The 22088-nt window shown below is 35.6% G+C and overlaps 1 protein-coding gene across 1 annotated transcript in view; it reads right to left on the reverse strand.

Moving 5' to 3' along the window:
- AK9 (adenylate kinase 9) overlaps positions 1-22088 on the reverse strand; it is a gene marked incomplete at both ends in the record, with an annotated part of 58062 nt that overhangs the window by 16593 nt on the left and 19381 nt on the right. Inside the window, 7 exon segments of the mRNA XM_008936770.1 lie at positions 111-173; positions 2315-2534; positions 4171-4289; positions 8043-8309; positions 10107-10216; positions 11167-11373; positions 18196-18297. Of these exon segments, the coding sequence (XP_008935018.1) occupies positions 111-173; positions 2315-2534; positions 4171-4289; positions 8043-8309; positions 10107-10216; positions 11167-11373; positions 18196-18297 (1088 nt within the window).

Genomic DNA, 22088 nt, shown 5'->3' on the forward strand with positions numbered 1-22088 from the left:
CTTACTGTTCTGCATTGACCTGAAAACTGTGACTATAAATTCTAGAAATTTCTAAGATATGAATACAAACATTTCTTTTTAAAATCTTTATTATTAGCCTGTTTTCTTACCTCCTGTTTCTTTTGTTTTTGTTCTGCTAAAAGTTCTTCCCTTCTTCTGGCAATCTTCTCATCCTGTTAGTGAAAAAAAGATGTAAGACAACAATGGTACTTGCTAATAAAAGCTCTCCTCTGAGTATTGGCAATGTGACCTAGAATTAATGTTGTTCTTTCCACCTTAAAACTCTAGCGTCTAGTTGCTTTAAAAATGTTATATGTGCAGCTTGAAATTTTGCAGCCTTGATGTACCTCTCTACTAGGTGAACATGTAAGTAGATTTAAGTAAAACTAACTTGGCAACTTCAGAGATTGCAATTGGCAAGGAAGACAGTAATTCTGGTCACACTGAAAATATTATTTTTGTTGGTAAGTGACACAATCTCTAAACTTATAGCTGGTTTCAGCCATTTGGCAAAGGGTTGACTAAGCATAGTATATTAAATGCATGCTGTTCCCTATGTCTCTTTAAAACTCCAATTCTTACCAGCTTATAACCATTTGAAATATAGCCCCCCATGCGTAGTCAGTAGATTCATGTCAAATACCTGATGGCTAAGTCCTAACTCAGAAATAATATGCAGAAGCATTCTACTTAAGGCCAGTGGGGATAATGGGGATTCAACCTGTAATTGCTGTTCTTGCTAACTGTTAATGCTGTCACCTAAACTGAGATCAGAAAAATGGAGTATGTCAACACACAGGCAATAGTGCAATTTTAGAAATCCATCTTGACTCCAAGCAAAGTGGCCTGGATATCAAAGCATTCTAAATAGAGCAGCAATAAACTCTGCACAGGCTGATTTTCTCTACTCTTGTTACTAAACTCCAGTGTTCCTGAATGACATGGAATTGCAGGTACACTTATTGCTCTCAGTGTCCTGTTGCCTGCTTCTTTCAGTGGAGAGGGAAACTCTACGGTTCTCTGCAGCTGGTCTGTCTGCTTTTCCCAGATTCTCTGCATTCTCACAGCACCATCCAACTTGCTCACCAACTTCAGGCTATGGAAAAATACTCAATGTGTAGCTAGAAGCTCTATTGCAATACATGTAAGCAAAAATGCCAAATTGCTGATACTCAGGAAATCCTGATTCTGGTCTTCCTGACTCCTTAATGCCTTTATCAATTTGTGTCGGTATTTTGTGTATGTGGTTTAAACAGGAAGCTGTTATTTTCCTTTGTCATCGGGAGCCATATTGATGCCTATGCTGTTTGTTAGAAGTTTGGACCATAGGATCTGTAGAAGAGGTATTTGCCACTTGAATTATCAGAGTAACTGCTTTTGGGGTGAGCTTAGTACAGCAGTGTAGGATGGTCACTAGGATGCACCTTTTCCAGCAAGTTTTCCAACTTGCATCGGGAAGGATGCAAGTTTAACTCTCCTAGACTACAGCATTCTCAGAGCCAGACTCTGGCACAAGACATTCAGAAAACTTACTGGTACTGAATGATCCTTGTCCCGAATTCTGTTGTACTAACTTCCTGTGTGTAAGGTGCTCTGTAGTAACTTCTGCTCAGACCTTTACTGATAAGTAAATATATTTTATATACTTATATAAATATACACAGTATATATTCTTGTATGTAAAATACATGTGAAGTACTTTTCTTCACTTTCATAGAAAGTTAAGAACTCTGAATATATTGCATGTGCTGATTGTAAATGTCTACACAGAGGTTTCAGGTTACTTCAAGTAACCTGTAACCCATTTAGTAGTAGGCTTTGTTCAAGTGGGAGACGGTGCAGCTGCAGCAGCACTGAGAATATGGTTAGTGCTGTTACATTTCAGTGCAGAGTATCATAGTTGGAAACACAGAGACATACGAGTCAAGTCAGCCTATCAGAGATGCAGCTCAACAATCCATGCTCAGGTAACCCAGGATGCAACAGCAATACTGTGCTTCAGCTATGTATTTGATTTTTTGTGGCCATATTCACTTTCTCCATTTATTTGCCTGTTGTCCAGGACTTCCCAGATATCTGGCATTCTGTCAGATACCTGCAAGATATCTAAACTCCTGCACCAATTAATTGCACAAAGGAGAAAAGGAGTCCTAAATTCTCTTTGGTTCCTTTGGTAAATCTAGAAATGGTGTGAATGTGTGAGGCTTCCTTATCTGTTTCTCTGTGTGCTTATTGCTGCTTTGGGAGTTTTAGAATCTATGTTCAGACCTGTGCTGCTGAAATTACAAAAAAGTAGACAGGACTGAAAACTTACCCTTATTTTTGCTTTCATGTCTTTCAGTTTCTTTTTATTTTCCTTTATTTTACACTGTCTTTCTTTCCATTTTTTCAGACGTGGAGGAAAAAGACGGTCAAGAATGTCACTTTCTTCTACTTGAATATAAAATACAACATCAGGACAGAGTCCTCGTTCGGACAAATACTGGGCTTCATCTAAAGTACGAGGGAAACCATCCAATATAAATCCTGTGGACCTAATTGGAAAATAACATATTTATCATTACATAATGTAGTTTAACATGCAACACAGTGAAAAAGCAATTACTTTGAAAAAATAAACTCTTTATTAAATGTACATGTTAAGAGCAAACTTAAAAAAGCACTTCTAGCTACTGTCTTTTGACAAAGAAAAACTGATACTTCACTATGTGTTTTACATGGTGTACTAACAAATGTACGCCTTCTGAGGTTTTAATGTGCAGTTTAAAATATCTTTAAAAAAACAAACAAAAAAAATTTGTCCTCAATATTGCTTGTGTGACTTTAAAAAGAGTACTTCTTAGCTACTGCTTTCAAAAAAATAGAAGGCGCTCCAAATATTATTTTGGTAACATCTGCCACGGAAAGCTTGTTGCCTGAAAATTTATTCTTCAGAAATGACTGACAATTTATTTTCTAGTATGGGATGAGAATGTTGCCACTCAGCATGACCTTTATCATCCTTCCTGCAGATACTAAAATCAGATCAGATATATCTGGAAAGTTCTATGGCCTCTTGGAACCCTTGCAATCTCTGATTAATACTTCTGTAAAGCTCAATGTTGTGTTCATAAGGAGTTAATATTTCTCCTTATTATCTAGATCTTAATCAGATACATTGTAAAACTGCAGAAAACCAAAGAAGCTACAAGGGGTGGTAGCTGATGGAAGAACAGGTGGTTCTGGATGCTGTGGAAGAAGTTGGGGGGAGGATATCTGTCATGATATATATCGTTCTCTTCTGAACCTCAGAAGGGTCTCTTCTGCTACATAGTCCTTGATGAAACTTAATTTATATAATATAACAATGTGTAATGTTGTGTAATCTTGTGTTTTCTCCTAAAATTGATTTCCCTATTTTTCCACCACTAAGAGAACATTGTCCCCTGTCTGTGGGCTGACAGGACAAAAGTTTATCTGAGGATCTTGATTCTTCTCTTTACTGCATTTCTCATACTATTAGGAATTGAAATGTAATGGTCAATCTGCCAGCAGCTGTGATCTGGATGGAAATTAATGGAACAGATAGCACTATCTGGGGAAAAAGGGACTTTCCGTGCTGAAATTACATCTGAAAAAGCCAGTCTGCTGCCTTTTGCTGATCTTATTTATTTATGCAGCAATAATCCACATTTATCACAATGTTACAGATGTACTTTATGATATGAAAGGTAGTGTGTGGTGGATACATCACTGGAACGCAGATTGTGATGAATACACAAGATAAACTGATTCTGTGTTATTTTGGAGACCATTGATACTTTGTGCTTTCCATACAATATTTACAGTATATGGAAATTAATAGTTACAGCTGGATTTTAGCTCTCCATGTTTATTAATTATGCAAAACCATATAAGGTTTATTTACACATCTATCCTGTAAGCTCATGAAAGCTACCCAGCTCTACAGGACATTTAATCAAATTCAAATGCACTAAATACTTTTGTTCAGTCCTGTTATTGTCAAAATATGAATCAAAATAGAGCAACAAAACCAAGACTGAGAGGTAGGTCATGATTCATAAGAAGTACAAGAGCATTGAAATAATCTCTGCAATGGTTATTTGTAATTGTGGACACAATATTCTTCTTAAGATTAATTAAAGAAAGAGAGACTCTAATTACAGTTACCGGAATGGCTCGTTATTCCACCAGTCAAGAACGATGTTATCAAGGACTCCTGGAGGCAGTGCCTCATTATCCATTAGATTTGCTTTGATTGCTTCTTCCTCATCAGTTAACTCCACTTCCTTTATATAAAGAAGATACACACACACACAAGATTTACATGACATTATTTTTTGATGAAGTAAGGTACCTTAAACCAGCAGAAAGAAAGGAAAAAATTTGCCACATTTCACTCTACTAAATTATGGAATTTGGAGTATTTTCTTGGGGCTGGGAACTTCCCTAGAGTTGGGGCAATTGCTGCTATATGAGTTTTAATGAAACCTAAACAAAAGCACAATTGCTAAGTATGTAACTATGTATACGCTTAACTCAGAGGCATAGAAACTGAAATGCTTGCAGTTTCTCCTACTTGCCTACAAGAGGTTATACGTGTTCTCGTGCTGCAAGACTGTCTGCTCTACAGCGGTGTTGTGGTGAGCAGAGCCCGCCCTAGGCAGGGATCGGCGTGCGGAAGATCTGGCGATGTAACGGAAAGCTCAGACTGCCCACGAGGGGCCTTGTGGGTGTGGCTTGTCATATATAAGCAATTGCAGCTGCGCAATAAACGCCATTTGCAACATCCTTCACATTGAAGCCAGTGTCTGTGATGGTACCCAACGGCAGAGGTTGGGTGGCAGAGATCCCGGGGATCGGGTGTCGGTAACGACACAGCGGAATGGTTTTTTACTTTTTCAAGGCAACTTATCCTCTGATGCAATCCAAAGATGGTTGTCAAAAAAAGATCTGTAAAGTTACTGTGTACAGGCACTTGGCCAGAAATCAGAAAGACAGCATTGCGCTACAGAGCAGTAATAGTATTAATGACTAGTCAAATGCAGAGCATTCAAATACCAAATCTAGCTATCTCTGAAGTTCTTGTGAAAAACTGGGGTTTTTTTTCAGAATATGTAATACTCCGAGATTGGTATGGCCGAGCCACACTTCTCATAGAATGGCTTCCTGACACAAAGTGATAAAAGAAAGTCAGAAAATATCACTGTTCCTGGCCTGCTATGTTAATTTATCATGGTAACATTCACAGAATAAAATATTATTTCCTAGATAGCTGATGGTTTTTTTCCCTGAAAACAGAAAAGCAAAGCTTCTAAAAGAAATGCATCTGGTATCCTTTAAAGAGTTCAATACATTCTCTGCCATACCTTATAAAGGTCTCATTTGTAAAAAGTCACCTATACTTGTTTAAGAAGACTAGATCTACACTACCAAGAGTGTGTTTTTTTAAATGTCAGTGGCCATCAAGTGTGCACCTAAGTTCCATCCAGTCACTTGGAGAGAAAACTTAATATACAGCTACAGGGACAGCTTCTCTTGTCCCTCTCAGCTTATGGATTTAAGCTGTGCCCTGAGATTCTTTTGTGAATTCATTACAAAGTTCTGCTGTCCTTGCCTCATGTAGTAAGTCATATTAAGCCAAAGTGCTCAAGAATTTGTTAGTATTTGTTAGTATCTGTAACACAAAGGCATCTTGAAAGAAATGTCTGAAGTGGAACAAAACAGTAAAACTCATTAAAAACTCATTGTCATTTCATTGACACATACTAGAACAACGAGAATGACAGCTTTTTGCCAGACTTCCTGGACTGTGGTATGTTTTGTTTGCCTTTAGTATTTTTGCTTTGAATATTGACTTGAAATTTGATAGATGTGCTTCTAGTGTCTTGCACCAAAGTGGAAGACAATAATACTAATTAAATTCAACTAAATTATTTTAGAGAGATAACAAGTCAGTGAAAAAAAGGGCAGTCGACAGTGGTAGTGGTAGTCATAGTCAGAGAAGTGCTTAGGGAGTCCATAACCTTATCCTCTAGAGTTTTGTGCATGGACCAATGAACAGGTTTCTAAACTCAACTGCATCAGCAGTGATTTATTTGGTCATGCCATCAGATAAAGCACTTTACAAGAAGTGTGAGAAACAATACTGATGTAGAATATTCTTTACTAGCAGATACAAGACAATGAGGAAAAAAATACTAACAGACGTGCCTTTGTGTAAGGCATATATTGATGCAAAAAAAAAAAAAAAGATGAGTAAGGGCCAGCTATAAACAGCCCTGCCAGGAAGACTTGCCACATTTTTGGCTGTGATGACCAAGCTGTAAACTGACTTGCCAAAAGAACCTCCTCTTAGATTTAACTGATGAAAACCCAAATTCTTGTTCTGACATCTATGATTTTGATCTGTACTCCGTCTGTGTTGAAGCATTTCCTTCCAATATTACCTGTTCTTGTATTATTTCATCAGTTATCAAGGACCTGTCCTGCTTTTCAAAACAATAGATAGTGGCCTTGAATGCACCTTTGGCAGCTTCCTCAGCACCTGTGAGTGCAACCCATTGACTTGTATGTGTCTAGATTACATAAGTGATCCCAAATGAGATCCTGTTCTGCTGTGAATAGTACCCCTCTGTACCCCTGCTTTCCCATTAGACACGGAAACCTAAAAGGCTTCAGACTAGACTGTACTTGTAAAGCATTGAGTGCATTGAGCATCTGAGCCTTTTCAGTGTCTTTCACCAAAAGGCCACCTGTCCCATTCACAGTGGCAGACTCCTATTTTTCTAGGTCTTCCTTTTCCTACTGTTATTCCTGTAGAAATTCTTCTTGCTACTCTCCAAGGTCCCTTGCTAGTTTCCACTTCCACTGAGTGCTCATCTTCCCAATACTGTGCCTGCAAGCTGTTCCTGTATGCCTCCTCTGTGGCCTGCTTCCTCTCGTGCATGCTTCCTTACATCCTGTAGTAGGAAGCCTTTGAAGGTCTTTGATGACTAGTAACTTGAAGGAACACGGCAGGTATCAGGAGCATAAGAAAAAATGGCTCTTAGAGTGGGATGCAGAAACTTCTTCCTGAACCTTTGAGAGCTGGATAAAGCCTTATTTGTATTGTCTAGGAGATACATTTTCAATTTCTTTGTACTGTGCTTTTTAGAAAAGATTTATATGTTCTGTACCTGTGTGGAGACTTCTCCACACAATAAATGCTTTTATCATATCCCTTGCTGTCTAAAGAATTCATTTGTATTGAAACCTTGTCTTTTTTTCTCAATATATCTCTGTCTAATAAAAGCAATCACTCTCTCCTGATAAACATTTATGTAGACTTTTACTGTCCAGGGAAATTACACTATAAAAGAGATGGGGTTTTGAATGTATATTTATAACCATCTTAAAGCAGTATTCAATGTGATTTGTGATTAATAAAAAGAACTACTTTTCTGAAAACTACCATTCATGAATTATTTTACCACTATTAAGAATATTCAGCTATCTGAAACAGTTTTTTAACTACAATTGCTAACTACAAGACTCATTGTGTTAAAAAAGAAATCTAGCTTACTCTGTTATGAACACTAAAATATTTCTGATTGGCATGATCAGACTGAAGGGCTGATAGAAGCGTTCTATTCTTTTGTCCCAAGAGAGTGCAGAGAACACTGCTGGTGAACATTCTAAACTCCTGTGTCATTGGAGTGCATGCACCTAACTGAGCCTGCATATTATAAAAACTTGAAGGAAACCATATCTTCCCATTTTACTTCTGACCTTCAGGGTTCTTTTCTCAATTTGGTTTTCTTTGCCTTGTTTATCATCGATCTCTACTATTTAGAAAAAAATATTGTCCATAAATCCTGGAAATGTTTTGAAAAATGTGGCATTCACAAGAAAACATTGTCAAGAACTGTTGTTTCCCAATTTCATCAAGCAAATAATTTAACATAATTGATTTTTATCAGGCTAGAATTGTATAGGAAAGTCCTGTTCTGGTCTGAACGAGGTTATTTAGTGCATGGACATAAAAATTATGAGATTATTACCTGGAGTTTTTTTTCAGTCTCAGTTTTAGTCATGGTCTGAGAGAATACTTCCAGTTCCTGTGACAGAAATGGCATTTTATTGTCATCATCTTCTAGTTCTTTGTTGAAACCGGGCCCAACTTTCTTTTTAGTTTTGGGTAAGATCAATTCCTGTAGATATTCTTCAAATTGAATATGGAAAATGCCCAGTTTGTCTGCTGCCTGTCGTGCACAAGTAGTTTTACCTGCTCCATGAGTCCCAAGCAAGCACACCCGTAAAGGCGGAGCCTATAGGAAAAAATAGGAATATTTTGTAACAATTTGGAGTCTACAGTGCACCTCCTACTGTTTTTCACTTCCAAAATACCATTATAAAAATTGCATCAAAACCAGTCACCTAATATTGTATTTTAATTTTTTCCAGGCTTTCCACTGCTGTTCCGAACAGACTAGCTGCTTTCTGTAAATACTGAGCAAATACACTATGGCAGTTGATACCAGAGATAAAAGTGAAATTTCATTAGACAATTCTGGTAAATCTTCCCTTCATTTACTTACAGAAGAAAGACTTAAAGATAGTAAAAAAAAAAGTATTTGTGATTTGTTAATCACAGCTTATGATTATTGCAAGCATTTATAATCTTCCTCTCTTCTCTGCTTTAATTGCATCATAAATTTAATGTGTTAATTTAACTGTTCACAAAAAAAGTCACTATGAAAGCAATGTGTTTTATTGGTTTCAACGACTTGCCTGCTATATTTATTGTTACCTAGAAAAAAATCAGCAATAATAAACAATGATAAACTGAAATGGAAACTAGTGGGTTTACTGTTATCTGCTTTAAAATGTTTTGAAGATTCTCACTTCTATTGGTTCATTGTGAGCCACATACAGTTCAGGGTTCTTCAAAAATTTATCTCTGCACTCAGAAGTTGAAAAATAGTAGATCTTATCTTGATATTTAGCTGCATGTTCATAGAGTCCTGGGTGAAGGACAAAGTTCTCTTTCAGACTGACTGGACAAAAGTGTTTTGTGTCTCCCATGTGCCTCTTCTTTTCATTATTTTTTTCTTCATCCTGAAAATATAATGAAAATATAAAAAAAAAAAAACCACACCACAAACAAAAAGAAACAAAAAACCCCCAAACGTTTGAATTCAGTAGTTCACTTAGATTAAGTAGAAGGAGTAGATCAGATTAAATAAGATTTGCAGATTAATAATACATCAACTGAGCATTGAATGAGAATGGTATTCTCAAAGCAGTTTGTAAACTGCATATAAGTCTACGGAAATATGCACTTTTTAGACTGATTCACAAAGCAAACTGTCCAATCTAGTGAAAGAATTAGTGAGAAGAGAATGACCATTTTAAATTTGAAATTATAATATCATAGTTAGCTCTTGATGACAAAATTAGGCTAGCAGTGTCTATGATAAAATCTTTTCCTGATGTGTTCTTGAAACTCATTTTCTGTTGCTTCTAAATGTGCAGAAGTAGACCTTTTCGGAAAAGCAATGAGAGCTGGTACTATAAAGTCAGATTATGTATACAATAAAATTACTATCTAAACAATCTATTCAATACTACTCTAGTACAGTATATGGATATCCTGTCCTGTTAAATCTGGGGATGGTAATCTTCCAGTATAGGACGAAAAGACAAGACAGGTGAAGATAGACCTTTAATTTCATGAATGTGAGTGTTTGAAAATTATCAATAGCTGAGATGAAAGAAAGGCTTGCATATTAGGACTCTGCATCTTCTGATGTTTACATGATGGCTCAAAGAATCATTATTAGTTGTCAGAAATCAAAGTTCACATTTGTTTCTTTAATAAAACCCCTCTTTGCCATCTGGCAAAACTAGGTACTTTCATTCTCTCTATTAACATGGGGTATTTAGGCTTCTTGCTAGGGCAAAACTTCTTGAAGCATACACTGATACCTATTCTGTAAGAAAGCTGAAACTGGATCATACAAAATCAGGTGCAAAATCTGACTCCTCTCAGACTATGTTCCAGATAAGAATGCAAGTGGATGAGTTAAAATAAAAGCGTAAATAGACAAAGCCAGGATGCTTACTTCTTCATTTTCTTCTTCTTCAACTTCATCTTCCTCTTCAGCAGCTGGATCTTCTGCTTCCTCATCTAAGTCTTCAGCAGACAATTCCCAGCCATGATATTTAAAAGGTTCTGAAAAGGTTCATTTTTTTTCTGTTTCAATATTTTTTTCATTTGGCTGTGCCAGAATGTATTATCTTTGTCCATAAACGTAAGCACATATGTAAAAGCAAATCATGCCAACTGTATATTGCATTACTCCTACTCATAGAAGAAAATGTTCTCTCTGCATGCAGGAATTAATATATTACTTCTTCAAAAAAAGGAAATGCTACTGGTTGGTTTTTGGTTGATGCAAATTGGTCTTTTCAATGGGAGCTTACAGGAAAAAAGAATTACACAAACACATGGAGATAATGCATTACTGTTTCTAAAGAAGAGTTTTTTTCCTATTGTTCATTGGAGAAAATCACCAGTCAAATTTTATTTGATTATAAAGCTAGCACAATAGATGTTTTTAGTTAATAAAATGCATTGTAGTAAAGATAGGAAAAATGTAATATTAATATTATTTATCTAATACTCAAAGTTGTTATAGATTTGAGCACAAAAGTGGAGAAAGTTAGTTAGCCAAAAAAAGAGCAATATGGTAAAAATCCAGTCCTGAAACACAATCTATTCAGGTGGGTAGGTTAGATATTTACACGTGGTGAAAGTCTGATTGACTTCGATGAATGTTGTACATTGGTGAAACTTTGTTATCTCTCCATTTCTCAAACAAGTATCCTGACATGAACAGATAGAACAAGTAACTTGGGAAATGTGCTGCCAGAACGTTGAGGGAGCTATTATGTACATATAGCCATATACATATAATTTTCAAATATATACATTCCTCACTCTTCATAAAGGCTGTTAGTGTGGTTTTCAGCTCACCCATAGAACACAGCATGTCCTTTTCCCACTTCATGTGAGTAATACAGAACTGAGTATAACCTATCCCTCCAATATATTAATCATATATGCTCTCAAAAATCTCTCTTGGTACGTTAAGTGTAACTCACATAAACAGTATTACTTACTTTCCATAACCAGCACAGTTTGATTGAGCAGATTCTCTGGAGTTTGGTCAGCAATCTCTAAATCAACCATCTGAACTAGAGATGACTGCTTGATTTGTGACTCCACTGTTTGCCAGTCATGCATGAAGAGGTCAATCTTGTTTTTAAATATTTCCATTTCTGGTATATCTGGAAAATCATCCTCTGCAAACCCAGGTAGTACAATTTCTGAAAAACGAATAGTATACAGAAGGCAACGCTCCTCTCAAGTGTTTTACACTTAAAAATCATCATTATGCTTTAGGATTTTTTTATTTTCCTCAAATATGGTAGCTTTTTTTTTTTTTAATGCTGCTTCCTTCCCTCCCCCATAATTATGAATTATTCTATTACTAGTTTACAAAGACACTTTGAAAATGCCTAATTCATTATGTTGATATAGTACATACTGATGCTTCTCAACTAAATTTGCATATGGTTATTTGAATCAGCACACAAATTAATGTAATGGCTCTTTTTTTTTAAAAAAAAAAAAAGTAATGAAGATACACTAATTTTAAAATTACAATTTAATGATGAACAGCTTTTGACAGGCTATCCATTTAGTCATTCTTTATATAGAACATGCCAGCATAGGAAGAAACAAAGAGTAGGAAAACTATCATATGCTGCAAAGAGGCAACTTCATCCTCTGACCAGGTTCAAGTTCAGTTACTGAAGCTGTTGTGGAGTGTTTGGGTCGTGTGTTACATATCTGTTCTTTTCCAAGTGGAGTACATTCTCTTTACATGAACAGAAATTTAATGTATACCATTAGGTGTTTTTCCTCTTCAGCATAAGATCTCAATATACAGATGTTAATGAATTAAACCTTCATTTACTCAAAGGCAGACAGATATAGATCAACATGGCAAAACTGCAGAGAAAAGAGATTTAGGGCAAGAAGGAAAAAGGAGAGACTAAACAGGCAAGTCCACTTTAGTGTAAATATCAAGCATATGAGGGATGGTATCGAAGACTGAAATTCTAAATTAATAAAGGAAAAGCAGTGAACTAAAACATTAACTATGCAATATAAGAACTGTTGAATAAATTACAACTGACACCTTTAACTATAACTAACAAATGAGGCAAGACACAGAGATTATGGTCCACCTTTTAGAAGTGATCTGTAATGGGAATGTCTCGATTCCTGGATACCTAATGTTTAATCTTTGCAGAGATGCTGAACATACTTTTGCCAGCTACATGAGACAGAAACTGTGGGTGTTAAACAGCTTGAAATTTAGAACTATTTGTTCAGAGCTGGAATGCTTCCATTTCACAACCAAGTCTGCAACAGAATTGAAAGAGGTAATTAATTTCTTCTGACCTTCAAGCCTCATTTGTGTGATTTAACCCCTAAATCAGATCTCTTAAGAGTTGCAAATGCACCTTTCCAATTGTGTATTGTTATAAATGTACAGAAATTAAGAAGTTAATTGTTGCTTATTCAGAGAAAATTTTGTCATACTTGTGTTATAAAAAATTAGTTTAGAGCAGATAATGGCATAAATTATGCACTACATATGCATTAAAAATATACTGAGTACCATAAAAGAACTGGTGTCAATTTCAAAGAAAAATTACTTTTCTCCTTATTGATAATAACTTTGAAAACGCCAAACAAAATAGTACTTGAAACATCTATTGGTACTTCTTCAAACTTAAAAGTTGTTTTCAAATGCTAAGAATTCCCATTTAGAATAAGTTATCTGTTGAGACATACTGGCTTTTCCCAGTGAAATCAGCATGCTAAAAATAGTATGACAACACATTGCCCTGGAAGAAATTGATATATTGCCTTTATTTATCCTACTGAGCCTAGGGAGAACGTGCAGGTTTTGAAGGCGGAAGGTCCTCCCAAAAATTAGAGGAATTGCATCCTATTTGAAAATCACTGTTATTCACAGGATTCTCAGAGACCAGTTTCTCTCCAGCTGTTGGCAAAGCCCTTGCAAGGAGCAGCTGCCTCAGGTTACCATGTTCTAGGAGCATGACTGTGTGTGCTGTTCTCTCTGCGCTTTCTCAGGTATACACTTGAGAAGAAGCTTACTTTTGCAGATAAAGGCATGTTATACCAATGACTTATGGAACACAAATACTGGTGTTATGTGTGGATTAATTATAGGAAGTACCAATGAGATGTAAAAGTATAACCTATTTCTCTGGAAGCTAGAAGTCATCTATAGTTATACAAGGAAAAGGACTGTAGATGTAAATCCTATCTGCCAATCAATAGACTCTAGGACAAGGAGTATATGAATGATGGAATTTATGGCAGTAATAGTAATACATGTATGAATGAATAAAGAAATTGTTTTTTAAAAAAAATTATGTCATAGCTTTCTTCTGTGGATACTTGGACTAAGAAACTCTCACAAAAATTTTGGCCTTAATGAAGCCATATCTGTGTACAATAACTTGCTTAATGAGTAAAGGAAATAAGACTTTAATCTTTTAAGATATATTGCACAGAAGTTTGTACTATCAATTGTTTAACATCGGAGAAGTCTAAGCCTGTCTTATAACACTGTCTCATGAAAAGTAAACAAGAGTTAGAGTTTGCAAGAATGCATTAATATAAATAAGAAATTCACAGGTACTACTCATGGTAAACATGACAAAACCATATCAAATGTGTTCTCTTACTTGGTGAGCAGAATAACAAGATAGCTTCTTCCACTGCCATCCATTTTGCTAAAGAAGCCAGAGGGAATTAAAAACTTTACACTGATAATAGATATTGAATTTAAAAATTGACACATTAACAGAAAAGCAGAATGATACTCGTTGTTTCCTTAGGCTGCAATTAGCAACTATTTAGACATTGTTAGGCCCTGAAAGTCCTGAGACAGTGTTCTATCTCAGCTAGAAGATACTGAGGTCCCTAGATGACACCATCACCCCCTTTTCCTCACTAAATCATAAACAGTTTTCAGCAGCAGCAATGTGGTGTAGTTACTGCTATTCCCATTCCCTGTGCTCATAAAATTTTCAGTCCTGATTTTCACCTCTTTCTTACCATTTTTCTTTTGTGTTCTGTTTAATATATCTGATATCATTGCCTTCAGCTAACAGACAGAAAAGCAGTTGAGAGCAATGACTTAAATGGTCTGATATTACTATAAGCTTGCTGGGACTTAGTATGCATGCTGTGTTTGTCTCTTGCCAGAAATGAAGCTGCAAGAAAGGACTTGAAGAGCAAATGGAGTGATTTTCTACTTTGCTGTAATTTTCCCTTCCTCTTTTTGTTCCTATCTTGTTTTGAGATTGAAAGAGAAGGAACAGATTTTGACACAAGCAACAACAGGTTCCAAAAAACTTTTACAGACTTTTACAAAAAAAGGACCATTACTCCTATTTTTCCTTATATAGCTTCCTACAAATAAAAAGGAGAGGTATTACTAAAAATTACAGCCTTACATAATGTCTGGTATGTTAAAAGCTTTGACCCTTTTCTTAAAAAGAGAAAACCCCAAAACATTTAACAACCAGTGGTTTATGGTTACTCCCTGGCATTAAGCAGGCCAATGCTCACTATGTGAAATTGCAGCACTATAGCATACATTTTGAGTTTGCCTCAACCTGAAAAATCCAAACAATTTTTCTGTCTCATGACAAGTAGCCCTGTAACAATTTCTTTCTTTCAGAAAGCTAATATTTCCTCCCAGAACTGAATGTCTTTCAGTCTTCTCTTGTGGATTGCTGAAGGAATTCACTAATGCCATGCTTAATTTTCCAAAATAGAGTCAGATCAAAAAATGCTATTACTAAGTACAATGTAGCTGGATTTCAGTGATTAGGTACTGGTAAGATTCAGCAGAAAAGAGGACTAAACATAATGGTCAGAGTAGAGATGCTGCCTAACTTCTGTCTAATGTGCTACCAGCTAAAGCATAGCCTGGAAGTGTCAACAGGAGCTGGGATATTTGAGCACCTGCAGGACAAGGAAAACATCTAACAAATTAGTTTGACTTGGATGGCTATTGTATCATTATTGAAGCTAATAATTATATGAATATTGAAGCTATTATGTCAAAGGTCAGTTCCACCACTGTGCTCTAGAAGAAAGCAAGCCAGTGCCTTGCCTCCAGTGAGTTAATTGCCAAAGAGTGAGCTAGGGACTCCAGTTCTTTTGTTATTCTATATACATCATTACATTAGTTATGTCTTGTGATGACATTTCTTCCTCTTGCCATGATTCTCAATAAGAACATGAAAACATCTTCCTTCTTAGGTACATTAGAAGATGTTGTGTAAATGGCAAAATTAATTATGTTGCATTCTGCAGTGATGCAGTCCAAATGAAGCAAAGAAGCAGTCAGATAAAACCTGCTTAAATTTGGGCTGCTCTAATGTATTATGTAATGATGATTCTGTTACAAACACAAGGTGTAAAAAAATAAGCAAAGGATGCATTAATAACTAGGTTACACTAACTGCTTTTTGCACGTGTTATCCCTGGCACATTCACACTGTAGAAATCACATGTGATGCCTTGTGAATCACAGCCTTATTCAAAGGAATAAAGTATGGAAGATGGTAATGTGTGCTGTCTCAATCTAGCCTTCAACAGACTGTCTTTTATAGTCCTGCCCTTTGAAAAGCTCTCAGTCCTGAGTAGGTCATGAAAACGTGGAAGTATACAGGCAGAATAATGAATTTAAATGAATGTTTGACATCATCTGAGGCAGAATATTGAACATGGTAACAAAGCCACTCAACAGAGTGCTTCCCATATGAACCTTAATCTCAGAAACACAATTTACATTATCCTTCTTCTGATAAGCCATATTTAGCCAGTGATGGACCAACACATGTTCCAGCTTTGATTCTCTAGGCAAATAATTTCACCAGATTAATGCTGGAACTGAGAGTTTTCTTGCTTAAGGAAATTCAGCCAGCAGCAATTATTCCATACTTATGGACTTTTAAATAGATTACACAGGCTGAAGCAAACTGGAGAAAAACTCTGTCCTGGAAGGGGAGGAGAAGTAACAAAAGAAAAAGGATTATATTCCTAGGGAAAAGGAACAACTCAAGAATTGGAGAACCTAAACATTATTTGCTTTTGCTTCAGGCCTTGGAACCTTATTATGTTGCCTCCCTGGCACTGGTTTGTTTCAAACTGGGTCTCAGTGACCAAATGTACTGAAAATATTTTTTAAGTAAGGCATCTGTACCTTTGCCATTAGATATAAGTTAGAATAATTCTGCTTACAGAGTGATTTATGGTGAGAATATTTGAAAAACAGTCAAAAAAAAAAAACTTGGAAAGACAGTAACGGTTTAAAAATAAATAGATCTAAAAATGCAAACACGTTTCCTTCAAAGCAGGTGGCGGTCTGTCTAGCAGTGATGTTCTTAATTTCTTTTCCTTGTCACAGAGGTGATAGGAAACAATCCTCCTCAGCCCTAAATCAGGAGCTTTCACAGGGAATGCCTATATAGCAATGTCTCATATTCTTTTGCTCTGTGTTTTCATTGCCTTTACTGAGAATAGTTACCATAGAGACAAACAATCCTCAAAGGCTTTCTACCGCCACATTCTCTATGTGAGTCACTTGGGAAGGAAAGGCTTTAATATATTTTTTCCATTAGATATGACTTATTCTGCCCTTAGTCCATATTCAGTGACAAAAAAAAAGATGAAAAAATCCTTCTTTCTTCCCTCTCAAACCCTGCTAAAGCTGAGACAGAAACACCAGAAGCCAGCATGTCTTCTTCATTACAATTTAACTATCAAAATAAACAGAAAGGCAAAATGTAGGATAAAAGTGACACTTCCATTCCTTGGAAATTACGTGTATTTCATGATGAATATATTTTTACTTGTCCTTTTGAAACAGACCATGTTGTTTGTTTATACAGACTTTTCATTACTAACTTATAAATACATGCTGCCAAAAAAAAAATCATATTACAGTGAAATGTACTTAGTAGACAAATTTATATTGTGTTTACTGATTTATGATGTTTGGGGAAAAAAAAAGAAGCAGTTCAGTTTACAGATCAAGTTGATTCTTTCTAATGCATAAAAATGTGTATATTTAACAATTTGCTATTTAAAATATCTGTTGGAATTATTTATGTTTTGGACTTAAACATATTCTAAAAATTCTAGTTGACAAAAGCTAAAATGTGCATTTTAAAACATAAAGCAGACCATCTCCATTAAAGATGAGTTGCCTTCAAAGTGTTTTTTGAAAGAAAGCTACTATAGGATTTTGTATATCTTTTCATGAGCTTATGGTTCTATGCAGTTCCATGTGCTACAGCATTTTACCTTATATCAAAAAGAAGAAAACAGGACTCCATGTGAATTCTAGCAAGCTGTTAGCAGGACAATGGATGACTAAGAAAAATACAGGACAAATTTTGATCATTCACATCCAAAGTTAAAATTAATCCATTCCTATTTTTCCCAAGATCCCTTGCCACAGGGAATAGACTAGTTATTTCTGAATAACGTGTATATAATATTAATTTTTAAATGATCTGTAGAACCAAGGTTTGCTAATATCACGTGTAGGTGTTTGTGACTACTGCAATTTGATTATTCCCTGTTTTTTTTTTCCTTCATTTTATCCTGGTATTTTCTTCTTTCTACTTTTTCTTTTTTTGGGGGGAGTGTCACAATCTACAAGAGAGACTTTGTAAAGATTTTTTTCCTCTGATTTCCCTCCCTTTTCACTTCATCCTGTAGAAAGTGATCACACATTCCTGAATAGCTCACCTTATTTATTATTTCCATAGATCCCTGTACATATTCATTAATAGTGGGATTTCGTAGTTTCTCAAAGTGCAAATATACCTGGTGCATGATTTTTAATAGTGTTTAAATAACTGAAACCTGGCTATTCCATTGTAAATATCTTTGAAGGAAAAAAGTTAAGGTAAGGAATATTTAGAGCAAATTTTCAAATATATTAAAAGCTTGCAGAAATGAAAGACATATAATGCTTGATACTAGCAAGGAAGTGAGACTACATGTGCTACAATGCCAGCCTGAAGGTTTAGGTTCTTCATTATAACCTGCAGAGTTACTGGACTGTTTCTGGGGCATTTGTTCAGTTTCAGGTGGAAGTTGCTCATCATTGTCCTCAAATTCTGTTGGCACAAGTAAAATCATTAGTAACTTTAACAAATTCATTGAGAGGTGATGGAGTCACTATAACTATATTTTTGGATCACATAGCAAAATTTATATTTGATCACCTGCAAAAAAGGAGTTAGTTACTCTAACACTCAGATATTGCACAATCTGTGGGAAAAGGCAGACCATCTATCAGATGCCACATGACAGTGAATAAAGTGGAGAAGTACTTTACTTAATTCAGTGCTTTTACATTAGAATATTTTACATTCATTATAATCTATGTGTTCTGTGCTCAAATTATTCGCAAACCCAAGATCTTCCAAAAGACTGCACTTGATGTTCTACAGGGCAGTTCCTGTTAGGTGGAAGTGCTTGCGATTTGAAGAAGGGCTGGTGTACCTGAAGGATGATGTCATTTTCCCAACAGTATCAGTTCGTTAATAAAGAATATAACTTTTTCCTATAAGTCTTGCTTTGCTTATGTCCTTAGACCATTATTAGAGTAATAAAACATCACTACTACACCTTAAGTTATGATTACCCAAAACTCAAATCATGTTAAATAAGAATGTAATTTAAATCTGAAATTACAGAATTTGTTTTCACGTACATATCTTTTTTGGCAAAGAAACCACGAACATCATGAAAATCAGGCTGGGAACACTGAATTTCTGATCTATGCAGAATCAGGAAATTTTACCTTGTAAACAATTATTGCCTTATATGTTTAGCAGACAAAAACCCTCAGGCTTTAGCATATGTTAAATTGCAAAAATTCTTCACTTAGTCTAGTTCTTTATTTCCTCTTGATATATACAGGAATGCGGTCAAGAAAAATGAGGTTTGATGCTCTCTAATAAATAAGAGTCTATAATACACACAAAGAGGAAAATGACATGCAGAAAAATATGTGCAAAATGGAAGACACTTTGTTAAGGCTGTCAACGTGCAAATTCTCACATGCATACATAACTCAATCATAGACAGTCCCAGAGACTTCAATGGAAATAGCTGTGGCATGGAAGCTGAGCATGTCTAAATTTTAACAGTATGTCTGAACATTTAAGAGATTTCATTTATAAGACTGGTGTTGGACAGGGTCAAGGAAGACAGATGGACAGACATTAAAGTAAGATGTCCTTTTTCTTATAGATGTTCAGAAAGAGCTTTGAGAGAGGCTGATAGCTCTAATCATAGGCTTTTTTTTTTTTTTTCTGCAAAGGAATGCAGAGCCTTTACCCTTTATTTACCTGAATGAGAATTTAAGAACTGAAAGTATTTGGGATCTAACTGAGAAAGTTGTTCATAAACCTTTCTGTTTCAAGTTTTGAAATTTCTCTGAACCAAATGTTGTGATTACAGGTATTAGAAAGTAATTAGCATATCTGGTTTATGAAGGAGGGCAGAAGTGGCTTTGGAAATCATTCAATTTGGCTCAAAGACTAAACAATGGAAGTTAATATTGCTGCAACTTGCTTCAAAGTTTGTGGTACAAGCAATTTTCTGTCCTCTGTCTGCAGATTAATAAACTGTCCTTGTTAAAACTCTCTCACTGAAAAGCCTCCGGTTAGAGCTAGGAATAAAACCTAAACAAATCAGGATGCCAGCCAGCCAAGAAAAACAAAGGAAATATATTTAGAAGCTCTAGGACTGAGTACACATCAACTGCCTAGTAAATATAATCACAATTCATTCCAAAAAGCATTTCTCTTCACAGACTAAAGAGGAAATGTCCTAACACATACAGGTTTAATTATTATTATACGTATATTTTTTATTGTTGTTCAAAATATCTTACTGATTTTAACACAATGATAAAAATAAAAAAGCAAGAACATAAAACAAAAGCTAAAGAGATGGGTATTGATTCAATCCTCCACCATCTGTAATAGCAGAAGGGTGGTGTGAGATCAATATTAAAGGGTTTATAAACAACTGTGAAGGACAAGCACAGGAGGCAATGGATGGAATTATCACCTTCAGCTACCCATTTATTTTTTGCAAGAGCTTCTGCCCAAACAGCAAGAGTAGCAGAAGAGACATCAGTGAAGATGGGTTGTATTAACACACCACCCTGAGCTACTGAGGCAAAGGCACATGTGTGCTCCAGCTGAGTTTGCTATAGGAAGGGGGTAATCTCTGCCAGAAAAGCAGACCTGACAAAGTACAGAAAATAAAGTCTTAAACCATGACACCACTTTGCTTCAGTGAGTAAGATCAAGGGTGGAGGATATTTTATTGCTGAAACACGGTAGGAAAGAAATATGTCAAATTTTGCTTCAGGAAGATCGCAATGAACCCACAGATCTACTTGAAGCTCTATAGCTTTTCTACAGTGCCTGAAATATATTCTCATAAAGTCATATAGCTTATATGCTTAAATACAGTAAGAAATTCCTGAAAATAACTAAGCTCAGAATAACTGTGTCAAGCACATGAAAAAAGATGTGGGACTATAATTTTCAGCTAGGCACTACAAGCAAGAGTTACCATGTAAATTGGTTTGTGTACCTCCAACAGACATTTTCAGCATTGAACTAATTCACTTAAGTACACTCATTAAATTTACCCTGAGTCTCCTTCTCCATTTACTTTCACTCTCATTAAGACAAGCATTCGTACCTTGCTCATTACTGGAACCATTTTATGCCTTTTAAACACAAACAGTATTACAGGTTTGAATAGGTTGAGTCCTGAAGCAATCCCAATTGCTTCAATGTTCCACTGAGGTTACAAAATTACAATTATTAAAATGCATGATTTTACTACAGAATAGAATAGAATAGAATAGAATAGAATAGAATAGAATAGAATAGAATAGAGCTATTTCAGTTAGAAATTCATCTAGTCCAACTGCCTGACCAATTCAGGGCCGACCAAATGTTAAAGCATGTTGTCAAGGGTATTGTACAAATGCATCTTAACCACTGCCTGGTTTAGGGCACCAACCACCACTCTAGGAAGTATGTTCCAGTGTTTGTCCACCCTCTTGGCAAATAAATGTTTCCTAATGTCCAGTCTAAACTTCCCTTGGTGCAGCTTTGAACCATTGCCATATGATAAGATACACAAGACATAAAAAGCATGACTGGAGCTTTGAAGTAGTTTTCTGAGTTTTTCACCTGCTATGTAGAACTCCCCCCCCCATACTGTGAACATATCATTCATTTATATTTTTGTAAAGGCTTGTCACATGGGAGAAAAGCTGCAGTCAATGTGCTGATGGCACAACACGTGAAATAAAACAGATGTCAGGCTGAGAGCAGCATGACTGAAGTGTTTTGGTGAGTCAGTATTTGATTATTGAATTCAAATGTAGGCGTAGGAAAACATAATTTTCTCTGAACAAGGACTTTCCACGTGTTAAGAGCACAAGTGTTTTTATGACATTATTACTTCTATCATTAATAATTGTTGTTTTGATGTACTCAGATCAAAATGAGTTAGATATTCAAAACTAAGACAAACTTTGCTGTGTGAGATAGAGATAACAGAGTATCTATATAGAATCCTTTATATTTAATACTTTAGAGCTTAACCACTTTGGAGAAGAGCTGTGTGTTTTACTAGAAATTATAAAAAGTTATAATGTAGAATTTGTTTCAAGTTTATTTGTCATTTAGAGAACCCTACAAAGCTGGGCTATTTTTTTTTTCAGAGAGAAGGAGAAATGTTACCTAATTAAAAATTAAAAGGATGTTATGATATTCAGTCTATCTTATACCACCTTTACAACTTTGGCCTTGTTATAGATAGGTAAAATAAATACCAGACTGGATAATGAAAGAAAGAGGGGGTGAGA

The sequence above is a fragment of the Merops nubicus genome, unplaced genomic scaffold, assembly GCF_000691845.1.
Source record: "Merops nubicus isolate BGI_N331 unplaced genomic scaffold, ASM69184v1 scaffold35943, whole genome shotgun sequence".
NCBI classification, from domain to species: Eukaryota; Metazoa; Chordata; class Aves; order Coraciiformes; family Meropidae; genus Merops; species Merops nubicus.